Source organism: Schistocerca serialis, chromosome 6 (assembly GCF_023864345.2).
Source record: "Schistocerca serialis cubense isolate TAMUIC-IGC-003099 chromosome 6, iqSchSeri2.2, whole genome shotgun sequence".
Taxonomy (NCBI): domain Eukaryota; kingdom Metazoa; phylum Arthropoda; class Insecta; order Orthoptera; family Acrididae; genus Schistocerca; species Schistocerca serialis.
Window position 1 is genome coordinate 131,746,308 of NC_064643.1, and position 27,360 is coordinate 131,773,667.

The following is a 27,360-nucleotide window of genomic DNA, read 5'->3' on the forward strand; positions in this document are numbered from 1 at the left end:
TGAAATATTTCACCACCTCAAAAATTTTAGAAAATGATGTCAGCAGTGAAACAGGTTGGTAGTTATTGATATGTCACTTATCAACTTTCTTTAAGAAGGGTTTAACAATGGCATATTTCTGTCTCTCTAGAAAAATGCCTTGAGTTAGTGAGGCATTACATATTTCAGACGAGACTAAGCTTATTTTGCAGGAACAAATCTTTAGTACTGTATTGGAAACACTATCAAAACCAGATGAGATTTTATTTTTGGGAGAATGTATAGTTTTCTTAATTTCAGATGATGTTCATGATACATTCACATGACTGAATTTTATGGTAGTCACTTTTTCAACATACTGCTGTGATTTTTCTCTTGAAATGTTTGTCCCTATGCTTTCTACAGTATTTAAGAAGTGATTATTAAATATATTTGCTACCCATGACTCATCATTTATAGCACTTCCATTCAGTTGAATAGTGACGTTGTCTTCTTCTGTGGCTGGTTGTCCTGTCTCATGTTTCACTACATTCTGTAATATCTTAAGTCTGTTGTTGAAATTACTGATTTCTGACATTATGTGCATACTCGTTGATTTTTAATAACTTTTCTTACTAATTTTGAGCAATTTTTGTAGTGTGTAACTACTGCAGGATCCCTATTTGTTCCTGCCAAAAGATACATTTCCCTTTTCCTTTCACAGGATTCTTTAATCCTTCTAATAGTCCATGGATTTTACATGGCTGTTTAGTGACCTTCCTGATTTACTTATGAAGGAAAGTTATTTTCAAATAATAATATGAATTTATTATGGAATAGATTACATTTTGTGTTAGCATTTAATTCATTATAAATTTCATCCCAAGTTATCTCCTGTAAATTATTCTTAAAAACATTTGTCCTGGAGCCATTAATTATTCTTACTGATTTCCACTGAGGAGTATCCAAACTGTAGGGCACGATGTTATTTATCCTAACTAACTGTGCATCATGAACAGAGAGAGCATTTGTTATTGGGTAAACAGTTATTTTCTTGCTGTGAGCTTCACCAAAGAACACATTATCAATTAGAATCCTACTGTCTTTATCCACCTGTGTTGGAAAATAATTATTGTGATCAAATTGTAGAATTCAAATAAGGTTTCCAGGTCATTTCTACTATCAGAATCCCATAGAAGGTGTACATTGAAGTCACCACAGAATATTAACTACTTGCTACTGTCTGACAGATAGCACAGTGAGGAATCCAGTTTCCTCATAAACATTGCATTGAAACAAGCATTCAGTTCATAGTGCTGTGGAGTGTGGGGAAAAAAAACCGTAAATTGGCATTCATAAGAAGAAGAACAACACCAAAAATGCAACAGGACCGTAATATGTAAGAAATTGTCCACGCAACCTGCCACTGATGATGCCTTGCAGAAAATAAAAGCAAAACGCGTATGGCACTAAAATTGTGTTTTATTCAGTTGCTGTCAGACGGTCCATAAGTAAAAATTATCAATATACCGTAATATTACGTGCAACTGAGGAAGACAGGACTACAAAAGTTGAAGATGTCCTCATAAACAGTCCAAAATTTCCCTGCTGTCGTCTATATATAGTTAAAATTAAAAGTAAACTATTTTTCAATATTAATTTAGAAGCATACCTCTTTGTGCTGATCACTACCAAATCTACTTGTCTTATTGTTTTTGAACTTGTCTTCTGTCTTAATGTACTTAAGAACTCCTTCTTTTCCCATATTAGTTCCACATGAGTAACCTGCTATAGTGTATTCTTTTATATGTAACTTATCTAACTCTGTGGTTATGTGGTGCTCAGACAGGCACAGGATGTCTATCTTTTCAGAGCTCTCTAAGTTTTCCAAATAGGCAAGAAGCTCTCCTCCCTTATTACTCAGACCTGTAATATTTTAATGAAATAAGCTAACCTTACTTTGCTGTGCATTCTTAAGCATTTTGTGAGGCTCTTCTATTACTTTCATTTGTTTTAAAGCAGCGTGCCTGTATCCTGATTCTAACTTTATAAAGGTGCATGTCTGACACCAGTAACTACAGGGATCTTGCTGTGTGTGATGGTGCCGCCCCCCCCCCCCCCCCCCCCCCGCCCCCCTCTGTACATTGTCTGCAAGAAGCTCAGCCAACTGTTGTTGCCCTTTCCTATTCCAGTATAGGTCATGTCTAGTATATCCCCATCTCCCAAGTTTAGCAACGTGCATGACACTGATATGAGAAGGGTAGTGTAAGTGATCCACAAACTACCATTCAGTATCCATGCCATCTATCTGTTGTAGGATTTTAGAACAGATTCTGAGCTCAAACATAATGATGCACCTTGAACAGAATGATATCTCCATGCCAACTGGCAAGTACTCTGGTTACACCGGTCTTGAGAAACAAACTTGTGCTTTTCAACCTCCTAGAAGGCATGGATCAAGGCAACCGGGTAGCTAGATGCAGTATTTCATGCCTTTCAAAAAGCATTCGACTCTGCACTACACCTACTCTTATTATCAAAAGAATGTTTGTATGAAGTGTCAAATTACTGGATTGAGAGTTTCTTGGTAGGTAGGATGCAACATGTTATGGATGGAGAGTCATTGACAGACATGGAAGTAACTTCAGGCATGCTCTCAGGAAGCATTTTGCTACACTTACTGTTCCCACTGCATATTAATAACCTGGCAGACTTTTTGCAGATAGTGCATTTATATATAATGAAGTGTTATTTGTAAAAAGCTGCACTAATATTCAGACAGAATGTCAACTTATTTTAGATGTTCAGAAATGTGAAATTATGAACTTCACAAAACACAAAAGAATCGTGTCCATGACTGCAGTATCAGTAAGTCATAGTTGGAATGTCAACTTATACAAATACTTGGGTATTACAATTTGTGCTGATATGAAATGGAATGATTGTATAGGCTAAATCATAGGAAAAGTAGGTGGTAGTCTTCAGTCGATTGGTAGGATATGGGGGAACTGCAATGAGTTTGCTCACAAAACACTGTGCAACCCATCTTAAAATATTGCGCAGTTGTATGGTACCTAAACCAGAGAGATCTAACAGGGGATACTGAATGTGTTCAAAGAAGGGCAGTACAAATGGTGACATGTTTGTTTAATCTACATGAGTGTGTCAAGAACATCCTGAAAAATCAAAACTGTCAGACACTTGAAGAAAGTACCAGTTATCCCGCCAGAGCATACTCACAAAATTTCGGGACCAGTCTTAAGTGAAGAATCTAGAGATATTTTTGCCCCCCTAGATATCATCCCTGTGTGGCCCATGGGGATAAAATTAGACTAATTACAACAGGTACAGAAGCATTTAAGCAGTCATTCCTCGCATGTACGATACACAGCTTTGGCTGGCTGCTCATGGAGTAAACACATAATGTGCCACAATCTGATCATAGACCGAGCAATGTGACGCAGTGCTTAGCACACTGGACTCGCATTTGGGAGGACGACAGTTCAATCCCGTGTCCAGCCATCCTGATTTAGGTTTTCCGTGATTTCTCTGAATCGCTCCAGGCAAATGCTGGGATGGTTCCTCTGAAAGGGCATGGCCGACTTCCTCCCGTGCCTTTCCCTAATCCGATGAGACCGATGACCTTGCTGTTTGGTCTCTTCCCCCAAACAAACCAATCTGATCATAATTTTCAAGTTGGTATTTTCTTGGACACAAGTGTTCACAAGAATGACTCGCTTGAATTTTGCTCATTTAATATCCTGACACAAGAAGAAGGAAGGGCAATTGGTGTTTTACATCCTGTCCACAGCTAAGATTATTAGAGATTAGCATTGCTTAAATTTCTTACTACCGGAGGGGAGGGAAGTGACCATGGCCCTTTTGAGCAACCATCCTGGCATTTGCACAGAGTGACATGGGTGACTGCAGAAAACCGATATGTGGATAGCTGACCTGGGAACTGAACGCGTATCTCTTGTATGCGAGTTGAGGGCGTTAGTTATTATGCCATTTCGCTTAGTCTCTCTGGAGATATTGTTAAATTACTATTTACTGAGACATTTGGTGGGCTTTTCGAGAAACTATCTATGTGAATGAGCCTTTTCAGTTTTACTTTTTTTTTTTTAATAAGTACAGAAATTGAATGACTGTAGATATGATTTGAGGCTAAAATTAACCAGTTTTAATACAGGTATTGATTCTCTTGTGGCTACAGGAATTACGTATTTATAGAAACCATGGAAAACCTATAACCAGCTGGCTGGACTAATTTGAACCATTGCCACAAGCTTATGGTCCACAAATCTAGAAGGTTGGGAACTGCTGACGTTTTGGATGTTTTACATTTAGATTGAAGTTGTTAAAATAAGTTCACTTTTTGACATTTTATCTCCAAAGTTTGCTATTATGCTGAGCTTTCACATTTAAGATGTTTCAAGTATTTTTTGGATTTGTTTACATTTTAAATTAAAGCTGTTTCCTGGAAGGCTCTTCCCTTTCCACCATGTAACTATCATAAGTTTGTATGATGGTGTCATGCTTTAAGCAGCTTCCTCTTAATTTTTGTGTTTACCAACATCTGCATCTTACCAAGCAAGTGGCACAGTGGTAATACAGGGGATTCATATTTGGAGTGGCAACAGTTCAAATACTAGTCCATCGAGCCAGATATAGGTCTTCCATGTTTTCTTTAAGCTTGAAAAGGACTCAGCCAACTTCATTCCCCAACCTTACCCCATTTATGAATGTACTCCATCTCTAATGACCTCATCATCAAGATTTTAAACCTTAATCTTGTTCTCCTGCTTGTTTTAAGCAGACGGACAACTTAATATGTACCTCTCATACCTATTTTGTTTGAAATAACTCTTTCATCTCTTTGTGTTGTTTGTTGTTTTGTTCTCTCTCATTGTACAGTACTTAAATTTTGTACATACTGCGAACTCAGATTCAAATTATCAGGTGTTGCTCCCTTGCATGAAGTTCCTTTACTCTTCACATGTTTTCTTCACTATATGGAGTTGAACCGTTCTTTCGTTTCCTTCACTGCTTCTTCTGTGTACATATTGAACAGTAGGGATGAAAGATTGCATCCCTGTCTTACACCCTTTTTAACCCGAACATTTCGTTCTTGGTCTTTCCAGCCTTATTTCCTACAGTTTACTCCTATTTTTCCCAGAATTTTAAACATTGTACACCATTTTACATTGTGGAATGCTTTTTCTAGTTTTGCTTCCATTATCAATCACAACATCAGACTGCCTCTCTGGTGCCTTTACCTTTCCTGAAGCCAAACTCATTGTCATACAGCATGTCCTCAATTTAATTTTCCATTCTTCTGTATGTTATTCTTATCAGCAGCTTGGATGCATGAGCTGTTAAGATGCTTGTGTGAAATTACAGTCTGTCTTAACTTTCTTTACTATAATGGCATGAATTTCATGTGAAAGTTTTCAAATCTTATAATGAAGCACTAAATTCATGTCATTTTTCCATTTTCATTTTACACGTATTCATTGATAAATTTGCATTTTGTCACTAAAACACACCCTTGATTTCAGCACATTTTATCATATAAAGTAAGCTAATTGACGCACTAAATACCTATTTAAAACTTATTTTCAGGTCAATGTTTTAATTATTTTATGCTCGTTTTACTATTGTGTGTGTTGCTTGAAATCAGTATACATATTTTTACCTGTTCCAAACACTTCTTTCATTACTTTTCAATAGTAGAAAATGATATAAATTCTATAACCAATATTAAAAATTCTTATAGTATCACTGTCTCATTTGCAGGAGGAGTGACTGGTGTTTTTGAAATAGAGGAACTTGTGAGTATCCTCAGGAGAGAGAATATGTTAGATATTTTTGTTGTGTCAGTACCTCCTGAAATTAAGTATGTGAATTACATGGTAATAGTCACTGGAAAATCACCAAGGCATATGTATGCAACGGCAGAATTTGTAAGAAGAGTTTTCAAAAAGAAACGACACCCACATGATAGAATACCAGAGATAGAAGGTAAAGACTCAAAGGATTGGATCGCCATGGATCTAGGTACAGTACAGTTTTGTATCTTAGTTGTGTATCTTATTTTTGTGCAGTTTTGATAGATAATTTTGGAAACGTTAAGACAACATTGATACAGCATGAGGAATGAGAGATTCACATAATTATCTTTGCGTAAGTTGTTTGTATCGTTAGTTAAATTCTGAATCCTACAGTATCTTGGGAGTTGGTATTTGCTAAAAACTGAATCAAATTTTTAACAGTGTATTTATAAAATGTACAAATCAGTGTTAAGTAGCAATTTTGTAAGCTAATTTAGTTGAGTACACTGGCTGGAATGGCATTGAAAGAGTGCTGTAGTGCACTCTAAATAAATGTCAGTTTCTCCAACATATCTACAGAACTACAAATGACAGTATTAATAAGTCACTACATTTATTCAAGATGCAGTATATGTAGTCTGAGTCATATGAAGAGACTCTGGATAAATTATACAAGTCCTTTAAAGCTCACTTAGAAGCAAAATCCAAACTGGATGAGCTATGCATTCCTGAATCAGAGTCCAATTGAGACTAGCTTTTTGGACACAGTGTAGTCTGTAAATATTTGTAAATTAGAGTAGAAATCTGGAAACTCACTCAAAGATTACATGATGACCATGGCTAAGCAACTCGTGGATAAACACTTGTAGAATGCAGACGTAGCTGCTAATCATTTCACTTCACTGGAGTACAATTCCACTGGAACTGGAACATTGCTGGTTTGGATTTGTGGCCTCCTAAATATTGGCCAAGTGGAAGACTACTTGCACACTCTCTTTTTGCGTGTGTGACTGGCATAAGGAAATAGTTTGCTGACTTTGGCACTGCCTATGGTGCAATCTGGCTGAGTGGAAACTTCCACAAGTCTAACCGTAAACATTATGCTATTGACATCAGCCGAGTAGGCAGCCTGGGCTGTACTGTGTGGGGTATCAGCCCCAGGATACAACCGCCTCACAGATAAAAGTAATGATGCTGACAGGAAACGTGTCTGTGTAACAAGATAATGGCAATAAGTGGCAATAATGACAGTATTTTTGGTGGAATAGCATCTCAAAAACAAAAATTACTAGAGTAGGGCAGACATTCAAACAAATTAAAAATGTGGTAAGATCCCTAGCTCTTTTAAATTTTCTTGCTTTGTGTAATGATTGTTCTGGGCTATGTTTTTATTTGACAATTTCCTTCCTGTTGAGACTGTTTGACAAACAGAAATTGGAAGCATACAGTTAATAATATAAATTTATGTACTTTATTGATTGATTGTGGTTGTGGATACAGTTAATGGGCCAGGATGCCTGTGTTGTTCCAGTAATGTTTATATATAATCATCATTAATCTGAAGCAGTTCCTTTATTTCAGGTAATATTGCATTGCACATTTTTTCCAAAACTGCAAGACTGACTTATGACCTGGAATCATTATGGTCTGTTGGAGCTGAATATGACAGACTTAGTAACAAGAAAGATGATCCAGTGGTGGAATTACTCTTGCAGCATTCTGTATTTTTAGGAGACATAAAGCCTTCAGAAACCAAAGGTTAACATAAAGCAGAAAGATGTTTTGTGCCTTGAATTGTAGTTCATTGTGTAAACACTGTGTCCTAGGTTCCAGCAGCATTGCCAAATAGTCTGTTACAAAATATTTTGACTGCGTGAATTGTCTATAGGTGCTGTGAGCAGTGATCTCTGATATAATCACTGCCAGAAACAGTAACCAATTGAAGTCAAGACACAATCACTTTAGTTCCAGAAGAAGCTGAGCAACCATCAAATTGTTTCTGAAAAGTGAAACCAAGGAACTTAACTGAATCAGGAAATCATATTTTATCAAGAATTGTACATTCAAACTGAAATACTTGTGTTTAATTTATTGTATGTTAATGAATTAGGATTGTTTGCTTTTATGTATATATTATATAAATATATTTTTATAACAATCAGAGTGTGTCATAATTATTTTCAGCATTCACTAAAACTTCTGCTTTATTCTTAAATGCAAGTGAATAATCTTCATTGTGTGGACTGATTATTGTAAAATTTGACACCTGTCTATGACCCAAACAGCCTTTCACGTACTGAACAATTATAAAATTATAAGCATGTAACAGAAAAACTCATTATTATATTTTAAGGATTTAAAAATATTATCAGAGTATGGTCTTTCTGCTCCCGGGATTGGAATGACACCTTACCCTCTCCCTTAAAACCCACATCCTTTCGTCTTTCCCTCTCCTTCCCTCTTTCCTGATGAAGCAACTGTGGGTTGCAAAAGCTTGAATTTTATGTGTAGATGATGTAACTTACCAAACGAAAGCGTTGGTATGTTGAAAGAAACACAAACAAACACACAAAATTCAAGCTTTCGCAACCCACGGTTGCTTCATCAGGAAAGAGGGAAGGAGAGGGAAAGACGAAAGGATGTGGGTTTTAAGGGAGAGGGTAAGGAGTCATTCCAATGGAGCAGAAAGACTTACCTTAGGGGGAAAAAAGGACAGGTATACCCTCGCACACACACATATCCATCCGCACATATACAGACATATGTAAGGGCAAAGAGTTTGGGCAGAGATGTCAGTCGAGGCGGAAGTACAGAGGCAAATATGTTGTTAAATGACAGGTAAGGTATGAGCAGCGGCAACTTGAAATTAGCTGAGGTTGAGGCCTGGTGGGTAACAGAAAGAGAGGATATATTGAAGGGCAAGTTCCCACCTCTGGAGTTCTGATAGGTTGGTGTCAGTGGGAAGTATCCAGATAACCTGGATGGTGTAACACTGTGCCAAGATGTGCTGGCCGTGCACCAAAGCATGTTTAGCCACAGGGTGATCCTCATTACCAACAAACACTGTCTGCCTGTGTCCGTTCATGCGAATGGACAGTTTGTTGCTGGTCATTCCCACATAGCTTCACAGTGTAGGCAGGTCAGTTGGTAAATCACGTGGGTGCTTTCAAACGTAGCTCTGCCTTTGATCGGGTACACCTTCTGGGTTACAGGACTGGAGTAGATGGTGGTGGGAGGGTGCATGGGACAGGTTTTACATCGGGGGCGGTTACAAGGGTAGGAGCCAGAGGGTACGGAAGGTGGTTTGGGGATTTCATAGGGATGAACCAAGAGGTTACGAAGGTTAGGTGGACGGCGGAAAGACACTCTTGGTGGAGTGGGGAGGATTTCATGAAGGATGGAGCTCATTTCAGTGCAGGATTTGAGGAAGTCGTATCCCTGCTGGAGAGCCACATTCAGAGTCTGATCCAGTTCCGGAAAGTATCCTGTCACAAGTGGGGCACTTTTGGGGTTCTTCTGTGGGAGGTTCTGCGTTTGAGGGGATGAGGAAGTGGCTCTGGTTATTTGCTTCTGTACCAGGTTGGGAGGGTAGTTGGAGGATGCGAAAGGTGTTTTCAGGTTATTGGTGTAATGGTTCAGGGATTCAGGACTGGAGCAGATTCGTTTGCCACAAAGACCTAAGCTGTAGGGAAGGGACCGTTTGATATGGAATGGGTGGCAGCTGTCATAATGGAGGTACTGTTGCTTGTTGGTGGGTTTGATGTGGACGGATGTGTGAAGCTGGCCATTGGACAGATGGAGGTCAACGTCAAGGAAAGTGGCATGGGATTTAGAGTAGGACCAGGTGAATCTGATGGAACCAAAGGAGTTGAGGTTGGAGAGGAAATTCCGGAGTTCTTCTTCACTGTGAGTCCAGATCATGAAGATGTCATCAATAAATCTGTACCAAATTTTGGGTTGTCAGGCCTGGGTAACCAAGAAGGCTTCCTCTAAGTGACCCATAAATAGGTTGGCGTACAAGGAGGCCATCCTGATGCCCTTGGCTGTTCCCTTTAATTGTTGGTATGTCTAGCCTTCAAAAGTGAAGAAGTTGTGAGTTGGGATGAAGCTGGCTAAGGTAATGAGGAAAGAGGTTTTAGGTATGGTAGTAGGTGATCGGCGCGAAAGGAAGTGCTCCATCGCAGCGAGGCCCTGGACATGCGGGATATTTGTGTATAAGGAAGTGGCATCAATGGTTACAAGGATAGCCTGGGCTTCAGCTGTGGTGATGTTGGGAGTAGGGTTAAGGTTTTTCAAGAAAGATTGAGAGGCAAGGCTGGAAGTGAGAAATTCCTGGAAGGTTTGGAGAGGGTGATTTTGAGGAAGAGGAGGTGGGTCCCGCTGTGACGGAGGACGGAACTGTTCCAGGCAGGGTTCAATTTGGATAGTGTCTTGGGGAGTTGGATCATTAGGAGTAGGATTAGGATTATTTTTCTTCATGGCAATTAATATCAGTATAGGCTGAAACTCTTGCTTTAAACACATATCAAATGCATGTGTGTGAACTTAAATAGGCTATATGAATTCATCATTGGAAACTTTGACACATGTATATGATCAAACCAGAGTTTGGCTGGGAGTGAAGAATCATACGTGTGTGTCAGGAAAATACTTTATCGTGTAATGTGTTAAAAATATTATCTGAGTACACAGTATAAAATTCTCCATTTCTACTTTCCCATTTCAACTCTATTGTCAAGTAATTAGATTTGCAGCAGGTCTGGAAATTCACTTATTTGCATGTTACTTGCAGTTCTACAATGGCTTGTAAAAATCACAGGAATATCTGTGCATGAAAAAGTTGTCTCATGCCTCATAGTTAATAATTCAAAAGGTTGAGATCAGGTGAACAGACAGGACCATGCAACTGTCCTCCCCTACTTTCTATCTGACATGGTAGATGTCATTCAGTGCATCTCAAACAGTGCTACTGAAATGTATTCAGAGGTCATCATGCATAAACCACATCTTCCTCTTATTACAGTGACAGATACTGTAGCAAACTGTAAACAGCACCTGTAAGCTCAGCTGGGAGAATGTATGCACCTACCGTATAGTTCAGTCACCTACAGTTCCTGCTCATATATTAGGTTGCTGCATAAGTTTCTAATGTTTTTCCGTAAGTTTAATAAACATAACAGGTACATAGAATAGAGACTTCAGTCATCAATAATATATTCTTCTTCACTGTTTACAACTGTCTGCCAATGCTGGAGTAACTTTTCAATTCCGTATTTTCATCTGGAAAGGAAGTTCCTTGAAAGTTGTTTTATAGAGAGCAGAAAAGGCGGAAACTTGAAGGTGCAAGATCGTGTGAATAAGTTCAGTGCAGAATGACCTCCCAACCCAACTCCTGTATAGTGTTTTTTGTTAGTCAAGTAGAAAGCATGTGGACATTATCATAGAGTTGCAGTAGTTCACACAGTCTTCCTGCTCGTTCTTCTTAAATTCTGTCTGCAAGACGTCTCAGTTATCAACAATAAATGTCAGCAGTGATGGCTACATCTTAGGGAAGCAATTCGTGGTACACCATACCGTTGCTGTTCCACCAGATGCATAACATTATATTTTGTGGATGCACGCAGGTCTTTGCATGGGAGTTACTGCTTTGTTTGGGGTTGACCATCTCTTTCTTGTCATTATGTTAGTATGAAGACACCATTTCTTGTCACCAGTAACTATACAAGATAGGAATTGTTGGTATTGTTCATAAGCCAGTTGATGACAAGCAAGCAGAGATGCACATATGGCCACCCTGTGATTTTTATAATTTTAACTTAGAGCTTGTGGTAACCTATACACTGATTTTTGAAACTTTCCCATTGCGTAGAAATGTTGCACAGTGGAATGATCACAGTTCATCACATTTGCCATTTCTTGAGTACTTTGACATGAATTATTGTGGATTGATGTGTTTAAATGGTCTTCATCAACAACTGAAGGTCTTCCTGAACATAGAGTGTCATTAATGTCAAAACGATTCTCCTTAAAATGAGAAAACTATTTTCTTGCTGTGTTATGTCCAGTGGCATTATTCTCATAAATGCCGTGAATATTTCTGGCTGCATACGCTGCTATCACCCCTCTATTGAACTCACACGGAAGAATATGTTGAAATGTTCTAATTTCTCCGCTTTGCACTCCGTTTTCTAACATCCACAGCTTCACTCGGTATCTCAAAATGACAATATGTAAACTCAGATACAAACAGTGAACCATAAATAAAAAATGATAGTTGATAAATAAACACATGGCAACCGGAATATGAACCTTCGAGACAAGAATGCTACCGACTTATGCACCAACCTAATATTAATTTTAAATTGCTGCTGATTTATGCCCTGAATGGAGGGTAAAAATTGTACCTCGAGGATTTTTATTTGGCCACTGATGTTCTTTTTAAAGAAATGACTGCATTGAATCTTCCACCACATTGGGAAAAAACCTGTTTTTAATGGCTTTGAGTGCTTCAGATCCCTCTTTGTGTCCCTCATTTTCACTGTCAATGACCAAAGTATCTATTTCACACAGATCATCCAATACCCTAAGTTTTCACCATCTTTTATATGGCATTGTGGCTACATTTCGGTTGTGCCGCATGTTTATGGACTATGACAGAATTTAAGCTTATGGGCTATGACAGAATTTACAGTATTATTTTATTGTTAATAAGCACTTTGTATGGAGTGTAGCCATGTATGGGAGTGAAACATGGTCAATAAATAGTTTGGACAAGAAGAGAATAGAAGCTTTCGAAATGTGGTGCTACAGAAGAATGCTGAAGATTAGATGGGTAGATCATATAACTAATGAGGAGGTATTGAATAGAATTGGAGAGAAGAGAAATTTGTGGCACAACTTGACTAGAAGGAGGGATCGGTTGGTAGATCATATTCTGAGGCATCAAGGGATCACCAATTTAGTATTGGAGGGCAGCGTGGAGGGTAAAAATCGCAGAGGGAGAGCAAGAAATGAACACACTAAACAGATTCAGAAGGATGTAGGTTGCAGTAGGTACTCGAACATGAAGAAGCTTGCACAGGATAGAGTATGGAGAGCTGCATCAAACCAGTCTCTGGACTGAAGACCACAACAACAACAAGCATTACAAGCTAGTTTTGTATGATCACAGTATGGAAGTTGTTTGTACTAAATCTGGAAGTTATTTTGTAGAGAGTAATCACAAGTTGAGAGTCAAAAGACTTAAAAATCACAGAATATTTTCAGTAATGAATTTATATACCACATTAGCTTAATAATGAGCACAATGCTTGGTAATCAGACAGGATCAAATCTTGTAAACAAATTAGTTAACTTAGCAAGTGATGATGCTTTGTTATGAGACTGCATATTTAGAATCTTCTGTCATGCACTAGTAGTACTAGCCAGATTAGGAGGATCTTCGCACCCATACTCACTTGCATCAAAACATCCCAATGTCATTGCAATATTTTAAGTAAATCATAAATATTCTACCTCGAGAGAATTCCCTTATATGATTTCATAAACGTGTCTTTATACCACATGTTTATCTCTTTATATAATTCTGGAGAATGCTGGGTGGTATACAAACAATGCAAAGAATAAAGGTAACTGGTCAGTGTATAGTTGAGCAGTAAGTAGTTGATACGTCCATAAACAAGACTGAAATCATCTCTAAACTTTCGGACAATGTCCGTCCTTGAAACTAAAACGCAAGTTTGAAGGGTAAGAAGGGTGATTGCTGTGGAATGAGAAGCAGAAAGGGAATTAGAAATAAATGTAACACTGGCAAGCTCTCCCGGACTCAGGCAGAGGAAGTGGGAATTAGCTTTGGGGAGGGGAATGAGGACAAAAGATAACAAGGCTGAAAGAATAAGAGAACAGAACAGTGTGGTATAAACTAACAGATATATGGATTATGCTAGAGTGAAGTTGTTGAGGGGCATGAGAAATGGAATAAGGGATTAGGTGGAGATGAGTGTGAGACAGAGGCTAATGGAGACTGAGGCAAGGAGGACTGGATGGTTGAATGACACGCTGTAGTAACCGTTCTCATTTATGCAATTTAGAGAGCTGAATGTGGTGGGACACAGCCAATCTGTAAGGCATAGACTGTGAAGCAGCCACTGTACTTGAGAATGTGAGAATATTAAGCTCAGTGGCTTGCTCTTGTCACTGTTTGGTCAACAGTTTTATGGTGACCATTAATTCAGGTGGCTGGCTGTGGGTGGTCATGTCGGCATAAAAGACTGTGCAGAAGTTACAGCAGAGTTGATAAATGACCTGACTGCTTTCACAAGTGGCCCTGCACTGTTTGTAGCGGAAAAGTGTTTAGCACATTGTATTTACGTTAAGGAAGATGATGGTTGCAATCCACGTGCAGTCACCGAGATTTGTGTTTTCCATTATTTCCCTAAATTGCTTAAGATGAATGCCAGAATGGTTTCTTTGGAAGGGCGAGTCCAATATCACCCAACCAAAGGGCCTTACACAAGTACCAATTTACTGGCCAACCAACCAACATGGTGGCATCCTCCATACAGCCCAACCAAGTGCACAGAGCAATCACTGTGCCACACTGTTCTTATAACTGGTTGTGTGAATGTTAGAATCTTTTAATCATTCATCCATTCATCATGTTTGATATATCCCATGAAGGAGAGTGGTGTATAATGCAGAAAATATAAACTGTTTATCTCTTTTGGCACTCAGTGACATGAGAACTATTTCTCTGCATGGGCAGTATGGTCTACTGATTTTTGCTTTGTGGTGTGCCTAATCACTTTTGACTTCTCCCATTTGCATCAGAATGTGCTTTTTGGTGTGATTTAAGGAACATGTAACTGGCCCATGCTTACATAATAGAAACCATGTCTTGACTGCCTCAGCATTTAAAAACACACTTACAGCTTCATGACACGTGGTGTCTAATGGAGCAGTCCCCACCGATGCAGTTGTCCACCTGTTGGTGCCATGGCAGTGCAATGTTTCCTGTCTCCTCTTCATCGCAGATGGCATTTTCTTCTGTGCACTGCGTGGTGCGATATTGAGGAAACTGTTTAAAGAAAGTGACAATTTCAATTCTTATAGCCTCAAATCGCTATTTTTCAGAGGACTATTTACCTTATAATTACTGACCATAGTCGTTATGACATTTTGAATTTCAGTAACCTGTTCATAGAGTTTGCCTTGAAAAAATGTCAACACTTATTTTACATATGGGTACACTTAGGGTCATGCATTCCAATATAAGAAATGTGGATAACGTATTGAAATTACTTTTAATGCTGTAAGTAAATTCATATCTATTTCAGTTCCAGGCTAACAAGTAGTAGTGGAGGTATGTCATGTTTCCACTGTGCTCAAGGCTACAGGCACAGCCAATCGTATATTCACCAGTACATGTATCTGTGTGACAAGTATTCCATCTTGTTGTCTGCAGTGTGGAAGCTTTGTTTGTAAAACAACATGTAGTAAATGTTAATCATATTAATATATTAACAGCAATTTAAAGAAAAAGTAACAGTGTCCAGCATTTTGAAAAAAACTGGTAAAACTCGGTGAATTTTTGCATTTTGCCTAAAAACTCTGGAGAAAACATGGTACCCAACTTGCTTGTGGGCAGAGACATGTGCTTGCTTTCTGCTTAGCTTGATACATTGTTAGGCTCACTGTTCATCCTCTTCTTGGTGCTGTGGAACTGCCTGCCATCAGTTTTGCAGCGTCCTCCTTCCCTCCCCTCACTCAGGTCAATGCAACAGCCAGTCAGTGTGAGCTGAGCTGTGCAGACGTTTGTTGTTGTTGGTGGTGTAGAACGGTTTCCATGCCTCTCCTGCAGCCTGACCACGCTTCCATGATTTGTTGTTTTGCTGTGGGTGTGTGTTTGTGAAGCGATATGAACCAGCAAAGAGCTGTGAGGAGTATTTGATGTGGTTTCACACTTACATCTGTTCAGATGTATTACTTTTTTTTCTAACACAGTGTGATGAGGAAGATATGTCTTTTAGGGAAGTTTGCAGCTTATTTAAATCCTTTTATCTAGGAGGTGATAGGGCTGCATACCTCCATTGCTTTGAATGTATGCAGAGAAATTATTATTGTAGCATGCCAACAGCTATTTATCTAATTGCTGTTGTGTACGAAAGAGCTTCTTTGCCATTTAGTGGACAGAAAATAAAATGGCAGCTAGCTGATTCTTCCATCTTTTCTTGGTAGAACAGCTTACTTATAAATGAAAAACATAATATTGTTTATGTTCTACAAGATTAATTTATTGAATTAACAAGTTGTTGACTCACAAGGCCACCATCAAACCTTAACTATCATCATCAGTGAAGTTACAATGTTTTTAAACGACATCGGAAAAGATGTTACTCATCTAGAGTGAGGCACAAATATAGAATTAACGGACTGCCAAAAACAGTGAACATGTGGGTCTGTCTGGCTGAGAGCTTTGTTTGACAGTCTTTTTGTTTTGCCTATCTACAACTCAGAATCTCCACTATATTACTGAGTAACAACTATCATTTTCATAATATTGTTAATTTTAAATTAAATCATTACATACCAGTGTTTTTTGAGTTTAGTGTTAATTTTTTTTTTCTAGTTTGCTCCCTTTACTTTTATTTACTATTCAACTTTAAACTTTTTAATTGCATTACCACTCCACTGTCAAAGATGATATTTTTGTGTGTTTGTGCCTCACTCTAGATGAGTAACATATTTTCCAATGTTGTTTAAATGTATTGAATCCTCTTTGACGGCAGTAGTCAGTTAAAGTCTGATGATGGCCTTGCCAGATGACAACTGGTTAATTCAATAAATTAATCTGGTAGAACTTACCCAGTCTTGTGTTTTTCAGGGGCTCAGCAAATGTTAACAATTGTTGAAAAGTATTTGAAGCTAGTAGAAAGGGCAAGGAAAGAACAGTAGGTAAAAATGAAACCTAAGGTCACTATCTGAGTTCCTAAGAGTCATATCTATCAAGTAGTGGTTGAGTCTTTTAGGGACAAATGCTGCAAGGTCATCTTCTCTTTCTTGAGACTACGGCTGTTTAGGTTGAGCTGATTCTGACTAAATTTTAGTGAGATGCCCCCCTAGCTCCTTTCCTCTATACTTCATTCCAATCTATGGTCACAGAGTTAATGAGGAAATTTTTCAAATCAGAAGTTTTGGAGAAACAGGCTGTCTGTAACACAGATCTGATGACCTGGTTTTTTACAACCACAGACATTGGACACAGAAACAAAAAAGTTCTGGGTCAATGTAACATACCAGAGCAAGATATCTGGGTGTTCCAGAATATGTGCCTTACTTTTATAAAGAGTACAGTTTCTCAAATGCTGGATAATTGCCCCAGGTGTATTCATTTACAAAGAGCATCATTTGTTTAGACCCAGAAGTGACAGTTAATGCAGATCTTGTGAACAAATCATTAGGAATATCACTGTCACACGTCACTGTCACATGCTTTGATGGTCAAGGGTTTGATGCCATTGTCCTTGAGCTCCAAAACGTTTTAGAGATCAGGCCAGTAAAGGAAATCCCCAAAGAACTTCATGGGGATTGTGATCGCATTGATCACTTCTGCCTGACTGTCATTGGGGATAAGAGTGGTCATTAAAAATTGGAGAGATTTATGAAGCTTGCTTTCATTGTCTTCTGTTGAAATGATAGCTTTGAAAGAGGTTTCTTTGACATTTCCTATGCTCTGTTGGAAAATTTGACTGAAGCCTCCCTCAAAGGCCTTTGTACAAGATCTGCTCAAAAAATTCCGGAACATTCGTAATTTCGCACCAATGATGTGCTGAAGCGAAATGTGGTTGGCATCCCTGCACACGCCTGTCTTTAATATGTAACTGCCAGAAGTTTCATTGTTGTATGTATGTTAGTACTGAGTAGAATATTGTATTGCACAGTTTGCGAATTTCGAGATGGGAGAGTTAGAGAAGCAACATGGGAACATCAAAGAAATTGTGTGTGTCAATCGAAGACTGACTGTCCGAGAGGTTGCAGAAGAATGTAACATTTCAGTTAGATCATGACATGAAATCCTGACATAACTGTGTCTATGCATTATGTTGCTGCCAAGTTTGTTCCACGGCTCATGAGTCAAGACCAGAAAGGTTGTGAAAGTTGATGTTGAAACCAAAGTTCAATCTTCACAATGTGTTGGGAAAGCTTCTCCAAGACTAAAAAAAGCTCGTCAGATCTGGTCAAATGTCAAAGCCATGCTGATAGTTTACTTTGACTTTGAAGAATTAGTTCATCGTGAATTCGTGCCACAGGGACAAACTGTCAATTGATGGTACTATCAGGATGTGTTGCAATGCCTGCGAGAAAATCTGAGAGCAGCCTGAAATGTGGCAAGACAATTCATGGCTCTTGTATCACAATAAAGCAACCGCACATTCATCACTGTTGGTGCATGACTATTGCACAAAGAATTAAATCACTGTGCTTGCTCATTCTCCGTACTCTCCAAATGATGTTTTTTTATTTACAGAGTTAAAAACCTCATTGAAAGGACGAAGATTTGCAACAATAGAAGAAATAAAAGAAAATTCACTGACGGTGCTTCGCGCGATGCAACAAGAGGCATACCAAGACTGCTTCCAGAAATGGAAGCGGTGTTGGGAGCAGTGTATCAGTTGTGGAGGAGAGTATTTCGAAAGAGACCATGTACATTAAGTAAAATAAGTTGTGGACAAAGTTCTGGAATTTTTTCAACAGACCTTGTAATGTTCATGAGGTGGTCAAGGTGGCTTGGGGTGTTGATTGTGTACTCATTGTGAAGCAGTTAATGCACAGCTTCTGAAGTGCTCGTGGTAGGTACAGTGAAGCAGTAGCATAGAAAAGGGTGGCTGAGAAGTCCTCAAATGAAAGCAAAAGAAAGAGGAAAGAGTGCCACAAAGTAAGAAAACAGAACTTGTGGAAAGTGCTGAGTAAGAGGTTTCTTAGACTGAAGAAGTTCTGGTACTAAAAAATACGTGCTTCTGACTTCACTCAATGTTCATGTATGTGTATACATCAAACTGGTCTGTTACTATTCCTTCCATAATTTTTTTGTTCAAATTGTACTTGAATTTGAATTTTGGATCTCTTGGTGAAAATAACATTTTATTTTCTTTGCAGTCTAGTCACATTTAGGTTTTTCTATAATTTTTTGTTCATATTATTTTTGACACTTAATTCTGTTGTGAGTACTGGTATGTCTATTTGTTTTTTTTTTTTTTTTTTTTTTTTATTTTAACTCAGGATCTAGCCCTCATTATGTTCCTATATATGGACAAATTTATAAATTTTGTCAAAATCTATCAAAACTAGTTAAGGACTAAGTACAATACTACCCCAGAAAGATGCAAAAATTGACCTGAAAAAATCAGGAAACTTTTTCTTTAGAATCTCTGTACACCCTGAAGAACATACATATCATTTTAATCATTTTCAGTGCATGCCTAATGTGAAAGGGAATATTACATTTAACCCAGAGAGTGTCGCATCTCATCAGCTTGTGAGTAAATGATGGACTAGAAATTAAAGGTGCTGTGCTGTACTACTACTGGGCAGTGATATTTTGGGGGCCATTGCCTCCCAGTTAATTCATTTTCTGTTAGGTTAACAAGATTCTAAATCAGAGTAAAATAATTGTTGATCTTTCTGAAGTAAATGTAAAATCATTTCTCATGTAGGGGCCTTGATTAAACCTGTGTTGTGAACATACAATTTTAGTAAAAATCATTTTCTAACTGACATTTCCCAATACAAATGAGTCCACACCATCTTGAAGTTATCTTCTTTTCCTTCAATGGGATAGCATAACTGGCAGGTGCGAAATAGCGTAGTACCAGTAGGAAAGAAACGACAAATCTAACAATAAGCGTGACTTCCTTCCACAACACAGTATGGTGGCCCATTCGGTTAATAAAACAAAATCATCGCCACTCAACTGATAAGAACAAATAGGAACCTAAAATTACTGCACAGTAAATATATCTCATAACAGATATCTACAGGATTTTGTCAAAGGGGGACTCCGATTTGTGAAAGAGGACCTTAAAAGGACTAATATATTTTTCCGAAAATTTCCACAAAGAACGATAAACCATTTTATTCAACAATGATTTTGAAGTTTTCACCAAGCAAAAATATAAACTCTTTTCTTCAAAGTGCTGTATTTTGGCAAACCACTAAGAAGTAGTCGTGCTCCAATCTCCCTTCACCCTCCAAGCTCATTTTACAGTCTTCTTTTTTTCAGTCCATATTTGAGCTGAGGATGTAATCAGGAGTGGACGAGCGCTAATTTTTTTGGCACACCATGATTATTACTGACAAGGTGTTTTAGAGTACAGAGATCTCTGTTCGACAGAGAGCTAGAACAATTTTTGGTGGCAAAAACGGAAAGACTCTGGAATTATTCAGTGTTACACTTTCCCAAATTTCCTCATTTAAGCATGCACCTGTCACTTCTTGCAGTGTAAGAAAGAGCTTTTTCTGCATTAAAGACTGACCCCACAGTCAAAAGCATGAACCTGAATGAGGAGAATTGGATTATCATTTATTTATCATATGGCTTTTAGTAGCGGGAGTCTTCGAAGAGATACTCGGCTCACGTTTTCATTTTAAGAAGAGGGACAGCATCTTTAACGGAAATGGAATATGCCAGGAAAGAAAGGTATTTGGAAGGAATTGTCTGTGTCCTATAGTAAAGGAAACAGCAGAAAACCATTTTCAAGGTTGCCAGTGGATGGATTCAAACCACCTAGCATCTTGAATCCAGGAATTGCTATCTCAGAGGCTCAACATGCAGAAATACTCCATGTTGGTGGAGAATTTGGAAAAACTGGATGTTGTACATTGTTTTAAAATAAAATGAAATGCATCACAACAAGAAATTGAATTCTGACATTCTATGTTTTTCCTTTAACTGTGCATGTTTAGTCATTTGATAGTGCAGGAATGCATGAATATTTTAAGATTTAATTGTGCAAGGAATTGCTGGCTTCATTTATTGTAGTATTACAAGAGCGCAAACAGCTTTTGAATGAAAGGGGGAGGGAACCCGCTGAAAAAATATTTTAGAAATGAACGAACTGTAGGGTGTGTAGTTATCGCATACCCCTTCTGCTCTCTACAAACCCCTTCCCATTCTTCCGTGTTGATATTTGTTTTCATAATTGAGTACAGCTCGGGTGATCAGATAGGGCGATATTCTGCCATCTGCACTGGTAATGACAGAATATCGCCCTATCTGATATCCGAGAGTGCAATAGATGTATAAATAGTTTAAATCTATCATTGGCATTGCTGGCTATCGATAGTGAGTACCCCTTTTCAATTTCATTACACAGCAGCTAGGTCATGTGTAATTTCATTCAGGTGATATGGGGGGTTCCAGACCCCCCCCCCCCCCCCCCCCCGCCCCCCTTTTCTGTCTACGTCCTTGGGTTGGGCAAAATGCAATTGGCCTAGAAAATATTTCTTGCATCTTAAAACAGACAGCCCACACAACTTGCATCACCTGCCACAGATTGGCTATCGTAAGGTGCATGAAATATATTTACCATGTTAGTTTAATTTGTGCTTCCTTTTTAACTGGACACGGCAATCTGCTAATGCGGCATTAAGAATGAGCTTGGAGAACCATAACTATAAGAATAAGAAAGTAGAGTTCTTCAGTCATGCGTGAAAATTTGCACCCAGACTGACGAGCTGCTAGAATTGGTGGAACATGTGACATGTGGGGACTGGGAATTTTTGTATTTATTATGACCACCTGGGCTTAACATGAATTCTATAGAGAGTGTATTGTGTTTATTCTTCCATTGCCTGTATCTCCTAACTGAACGCTTCTTCAAACCCAACTGAAGAATGCTGCTAGTATGGATGGTCAAGTGGCATGTGGAGGTGGTGAATATTTTTTTTTTTTAAATTATGGCCGTCCAAAACATAGCAAGGAATCTGGAGAGAACGCATTTTTCCGTCGTTAAGCCTAGGAGCACATAGGTATTTCAGTTTACACGGAGCACCATCCAAGGCCAAATTTTGCCCGTGTTACAATAAGCTGTAAATCCTGTAATATGTATTTATTTTAAGTAATTATGTTTCCAATGTGAAATCAGTTTAACAGGAAATAGTGACAATGTAACTAAAAACATAATTTTTTGAACACGTAGGATGAATATAACAAACAAAAGTGGTCAAATATTGGACAATGAAAGTTTGTATAAACTAGAAACATAAAGTCTGGTCGTAGACAGGCTGTCCAAAGGTTCTATGCACTCTTTGATATAATAACTGAATAATGCAGTTTTCACTGTGACAGAAAGTTTCAAAAACAGTAATAAAAACACTTGCACAATTATAGGTTTGGTATATTGAAAACTTTAAAAAATGCTCTTCACTTGGAGAGAATAGTCATTTACAGATGACATTTATTTCCTGCATGCAAAATTGTCGATTCTGAATGACTCTTACACAGATGGAGTCCACAGCTTCCACATGCTAACTTGGTTTTCGTGATGATGTCTCTGGCTCACTGGTTACTTGCATTCTTCAAGCATATGTACTTTTATGTTGTCTCATTGTCTCTGTAGAGCTGTGCAATGGGTGCAAGGAGATGAAAATGTTTGGTGGCCAGTATCCTCTATCTATAACACAAGACTGCACACAATTATTAACTAGGTTCTTTATTAACATAAACAAAGAGCTACTTAACTTTAGCTTCCATGTGCTGTGATACAAGCACTTTGTGTATCCCATGTTAGCCTCACTGCTGGTGAGGTAGAAGTCGTCTATAAGGCTGCTGTGTGTTCCCTACCTCTGTACTAGAGGCTAGGACTGCAGTTCTGACTCGTTGACATGCTGGAATTCACTAGGTGTGACTAACTAGAACTAACTGGCCCTCCGGTCCGCACTGGCTATGTAAATACTGGCGGCCAAGAGGTTTTGGCAGCGAGTCTGTTTTTGGCCTCTGTCGATTTTCTTGTAACCTCTACGCCACATGGGGTGCTGGCACCAGGTTATGCCAGCACATGTAGCATCTCCTCATTTGCAGCAGTTTTCGTTGCCTTTCATTTCTTTCCAAGGATCTGTCCCATCGCACAAATAATAGGCAACTGGAGTGGTTTCAAAAGTTCAAGGTGTAATTCATGGAGATACAGTTCTCTGGCGTTTGATTTTGTTTCGTTCAACTTAGGGCATTCACCTTGAACCGTGTGTATGAGTTTACTACTATATCAACAAGGTTATAGAACATTGACAGTGGCTATCTTCTCATACCCATTTTTGTAGAGTATGTCCTACTCATTTGATCTATGGCATCCACTCCTCTCTTAGTGGAATTATAATATTGGTTTATAAGGGTTTTATTTTCTGTGTATCAACTTCCACTCCTGCATCACGATGTTGTGTTGACAACATCAACAGATTTTTTTTTTTTTTTTTGTTTTCTCTTTGTGGTGTAAGAGATAATTATTGCTGGAGGCTTCTTAGAAGATGGATCTGTGAATGCAAATTTGGAGGAATACAGTTTTCTGCCTGCTGCCATCTTAAACTTCTGCGGTATGTGTTTTCTGTTGGATTTGAGTGTCCCAACCAATGTAAGTTCGTAATCTTCATACAGAATGCCCGCCAATTCCACAGAAGTGTAGAAATGGTCAGTTGTAATACTGTAGCCTGTATTCTTTAATTGCTCCACCAGTCTCTTCACAACCTCAGTAGGAACTCATTCACAGGCAGGTCTACAGTGTTTTGCAGCAAACATTTCCATTTTTATTATGTATCATTCAGTTACAGGTTTGCCTTTGAGGAAAACTTTAAAAGGATGACGACTTCTGAAAAGACGTAGAATTTCATGAATTTTTTTCTGATGTATCTTGAGAATATTCCATTCAGTTCTTCAAATACTTCACGCAGTGGTGCAAATTTCTCACTTACATGTGGTTCTGCCCTGGTGGCTTTACCATCAGATCAAAGATTTTTCCATAGCTGATATACACTTGTCTTACTCATAGTTCCCCTATATATGGCTCTTCCCAATAAATTTGACCATAAATCAGAAACTGAAATATTGGTGTCATGATAAATTCCCATCAGAATTAAAATTCCCATTGAATCATATATTTCAGAAGTGCAATCAGGAGATATGTTTGTCTTCCCACTTCTTCATTTATATGGTCAACAATGTACTGTACTGTTTCAGGAGTGAAAAATTTATTGAACAGTGCACATATATTTGTTACTTTTTCAGCAGTAGTTATTCCCTGATGTTCATGGACTATGTTGGCAAAATCACTTTTACAACACCTTGGGGCTTCTACAAGATAGACTCTACCAGAACTCCACTTCTTCATTTGAATTTTCTTGTACTTCTGTATGATCCAACTCAAAACCAGTGAAATCTGGTAATAGTCATCTACTAAAAGTTGAGCAAGAATTTCTGTGTTGTTTAGGTCTCTGTAGCCCATTTTAGAAAATCTACTTTACAAGAAAGCCGTTTGCTCTACTGTGACAAGCTGCTAATAGTAATGGCTGGTAATCAACAATGAAAATAAAACTCAACTATCAGACTCTCAACAAGGCCCTGTTAGATTGTATTGTATTGTATTGTATTTATTGGTCCAGTAAATCTTACATGTACAGTACAGCACATCAGATATTGGACAGGTCAAAGTACATCTTACAATTAAAACACTTTATAAACTAGAAAATTATGTTCACAAAATTTTACAGCACTTCATATACTTGGCAAGTCAATGTGTAAGTTATAATTAAACCACATTAGAAATTTGAAGTTTACAACTGAATACATGTATAAGCCAATATTAACGATTAAAGTATTTGCATGATCCTCACTTAAGCTCTAAGGATTTTTGAGGAACTCTTCTACACTATGAACTGACATGTACACTAGAGAACTACATTCACAGTATTTTACTTCATATACTGCGCAAGTCGGTGTACAACTTATACTTGAACCCCATTAGAAACTTGAGAATTACATCTGAATGTATTTATAGGCCAATATTAATGGTTACAGTATTTGCATGATCATCACTTAGACTCTCGAGGATTTTGGAGGAACTCTTCCACACTATAAAAGCAATGTGTCAACAGATATTCTTTTAATGCTGCTTTAAAATTTTTTACATCAGTCTTTACTTTAATTTCTCTTGGCAATTTATTGCAGATAATTTTTCCATGGTGTAATGTTCCTTTTTGGCACAAACTGGTTTTTGTATGGAGTACATGAAAGTCAGTTTTCTGTCTTGTATTATGATGATGAACATTTTCATTTTTGGGGAGGATACTAGGATTTGTTATTGTATATTTCTTTATAAACATTGCACTTTCAAATAGGAAAATACATGGAAGGGGAAGAATCCCCATCCTTTTAAATAATGGTCTACATGGTTTGTTCCTTTTTATTCCAGCCATGATTCTCACTATTCTTTTTTGCATCCTGAAGAGTTTTAGGCAGGATGGCAAGTTACCCCAAAAAGTGATCCCATATTTTTGGACAGAATGTATATTAGAATAGTAAACTGTCATTAGACAGTCCTTATGACAGCAGTTTTCTAGCACTCTCATTAAATAACACATGGTACTTAGCTTCTTTAATATGTTGTCAATGTGAGTTTCCCATCTAAGATTATCCTGTAGCCAGACCCCCAGAAATTTTGTATTAGGCACGCTTGCAATATCCGTGTCCGACATCTGAATTCTTATATCCTCTTCATTGTTTCTCTTGACATTATGAAAATTTAATGCTACTGTTTTGCTTTTATTTATTATTAGTTTGTTTTGGTTGAACCAGTTTACATTTGTTAATGCCTCAGACAGTCTTGTCTGTAGTATCTCTGGAGTCTTCCCGCTGACTAATATGCTTGTGTTATCTGCAAACTGGATAGTGCTATGGTACTGGTTGGTTGATGTTAGGTCATTTATACACTCCTGGAAATGGAAAAAAGAACACATTGACACCGGTGTGTCAGACCCACCATACTTGCTCCGGACACTGCGAGAGGGCTGTACAAGCAATGATCACACGCACGGCACAGCGGACACACCAGGAACCGCGGTGTTGGCCGTCGAATGGCGCTAGCTGCGCAGCATTTGTGCACCGCCGCCATCAGTGTCAGCCAGTTTGCCGTGGCATACGGAGCTCCATCGCAGTCTTTAACACAGGTAGCATGCAGCGACAGCGTGAACGTGAACCGTATGTGCAGTTGACGGACTTTGAGCGAGGGCGTATAGTGGGCATACGGGAGGCCGGGTGGACGTACCGCCGAATTGCTCAACACGTGGGGCGTGAGGTCTCCACAGTACATCGATGTTGTCGCCAGTGGTCGGCGGAAGGTGCACGTGCCCGTCGACCTGGGACCGGATCGCAGCGACGCACAGATGCACGCCAAGACTGTAGGATCCTACGCAGTGCCGTAGGGGACCGCACCGCCACTTCCCAGCAAATTAGGGACACTGTTGCTCCTGGGGTATCGGCGAGGACCATTCGCAACCGTCTCCATGAAGCTGGGCTACGGTCCCGCACACCGTTAGGCCGTCTTCCGCTCACGCCCCAACATCGTGCAGCCCGCCTCTAGTGGTGTCGCGACAGGTGTGAATGGAGGGACGAATGGAGACGTGTCGTCTTCAGCGATGAGAGTCGCTTCTGCCTTGGTGCCAATGATGGTCGTATGCGTGTTTGGCACCGTGCAGGTGAGCGCCACAATCAGGACTGCATACAGCCGAGGCACACAGGGCCAACACCCGGCATCATGGTGTGGGGAGCGATCTCCTACACTGGCCGTACACCACTGGTGATTGGCGAGGGGACACTGAATAGTGCACGGTACATCCAAACCATCATCGAACCCATCGTTCTACCATTCCTAGACCGGCAAGGGAACTTGCTGTTCCAACAGGACAATGCATGTCCGCATGTATCCCGTGCCACCCAACGTGCTCTAGAAGGTGTAAGTCAACTACCCTGGCCAGCAAGATCTCCGGATCTGTCCCCCATTGAGCATGTTTGGGACTGGATGAAGTGTCGTCTCACGCGGTCTGCACGTCCAGCACGAACGCTGGTCCAACTGAGGCGCCAGGTGGAATTGGCATGGCAAGCCGTTCCACAGGACTACATCCAGCATCTCTACGATCGTCTCCATGGGAGAATAGCAGCCTGCATTGCTGCGAAAGGTGGATATATACTGTACTAGTGCCGACATTGTGCATGCTCTGTTGCCTGTGTCTATGTGCCTGTGGTTCTGTCAGTGTGATCATGTGATGTATCTGACCCCAGGAATGTGTCAATAAAGTTTCCCCTTCCTGGGACAATGAATTCACGGTGTTCTTATTTCAATTTCCAGGAGTGTATATATAAAAAAATACGATGGGGCCCAGTACCGAGCCCTGCGGTACTCAATATTTTACTGCTTTATAATCAGAATAGTGTCTTGTTGATTTATTTTCTTTGTGAAAATGTATTTCTACTACTTGCTTGCGGTCAGTAAGATATGATCTAAGCCAGCTGTTAGGCATACCTCTGATA

General features: G+C 39.0%; 1 protein-coding gene across 1 annotated transcript in view; it reads left to right on the forward strand.

Annotated features, from left to right (window-relative positions):
- LOC126483842 (uncharacterized) overlaps positions 1–7,905 on the forward strand; it is a 30,374-nt gene extending 22,469 nt beyond the window's left edge. The window contains exons 2-4 of the mRNA XM_050107054.1: positions 5,758–6,018; positions 7,374–7,550; positions 7,681–7,905. Of these exons, the coding sequence (XP_049963011.1) occupies positions 5,758–6,018; positions 7,374–7,550; positions 7,681–7,703 (461 nt within the window). The 3' untranslated portion in view covers positions 7,704–7,905. The remainder of the gene's footprint in view (positions 1–5,757; positions 6,019–7,373; positions 7,551–7,680) is intronic.
- The last annotated feature ends 19,455 nt before the right edge of the window (positions 7,906–27,360 follow it).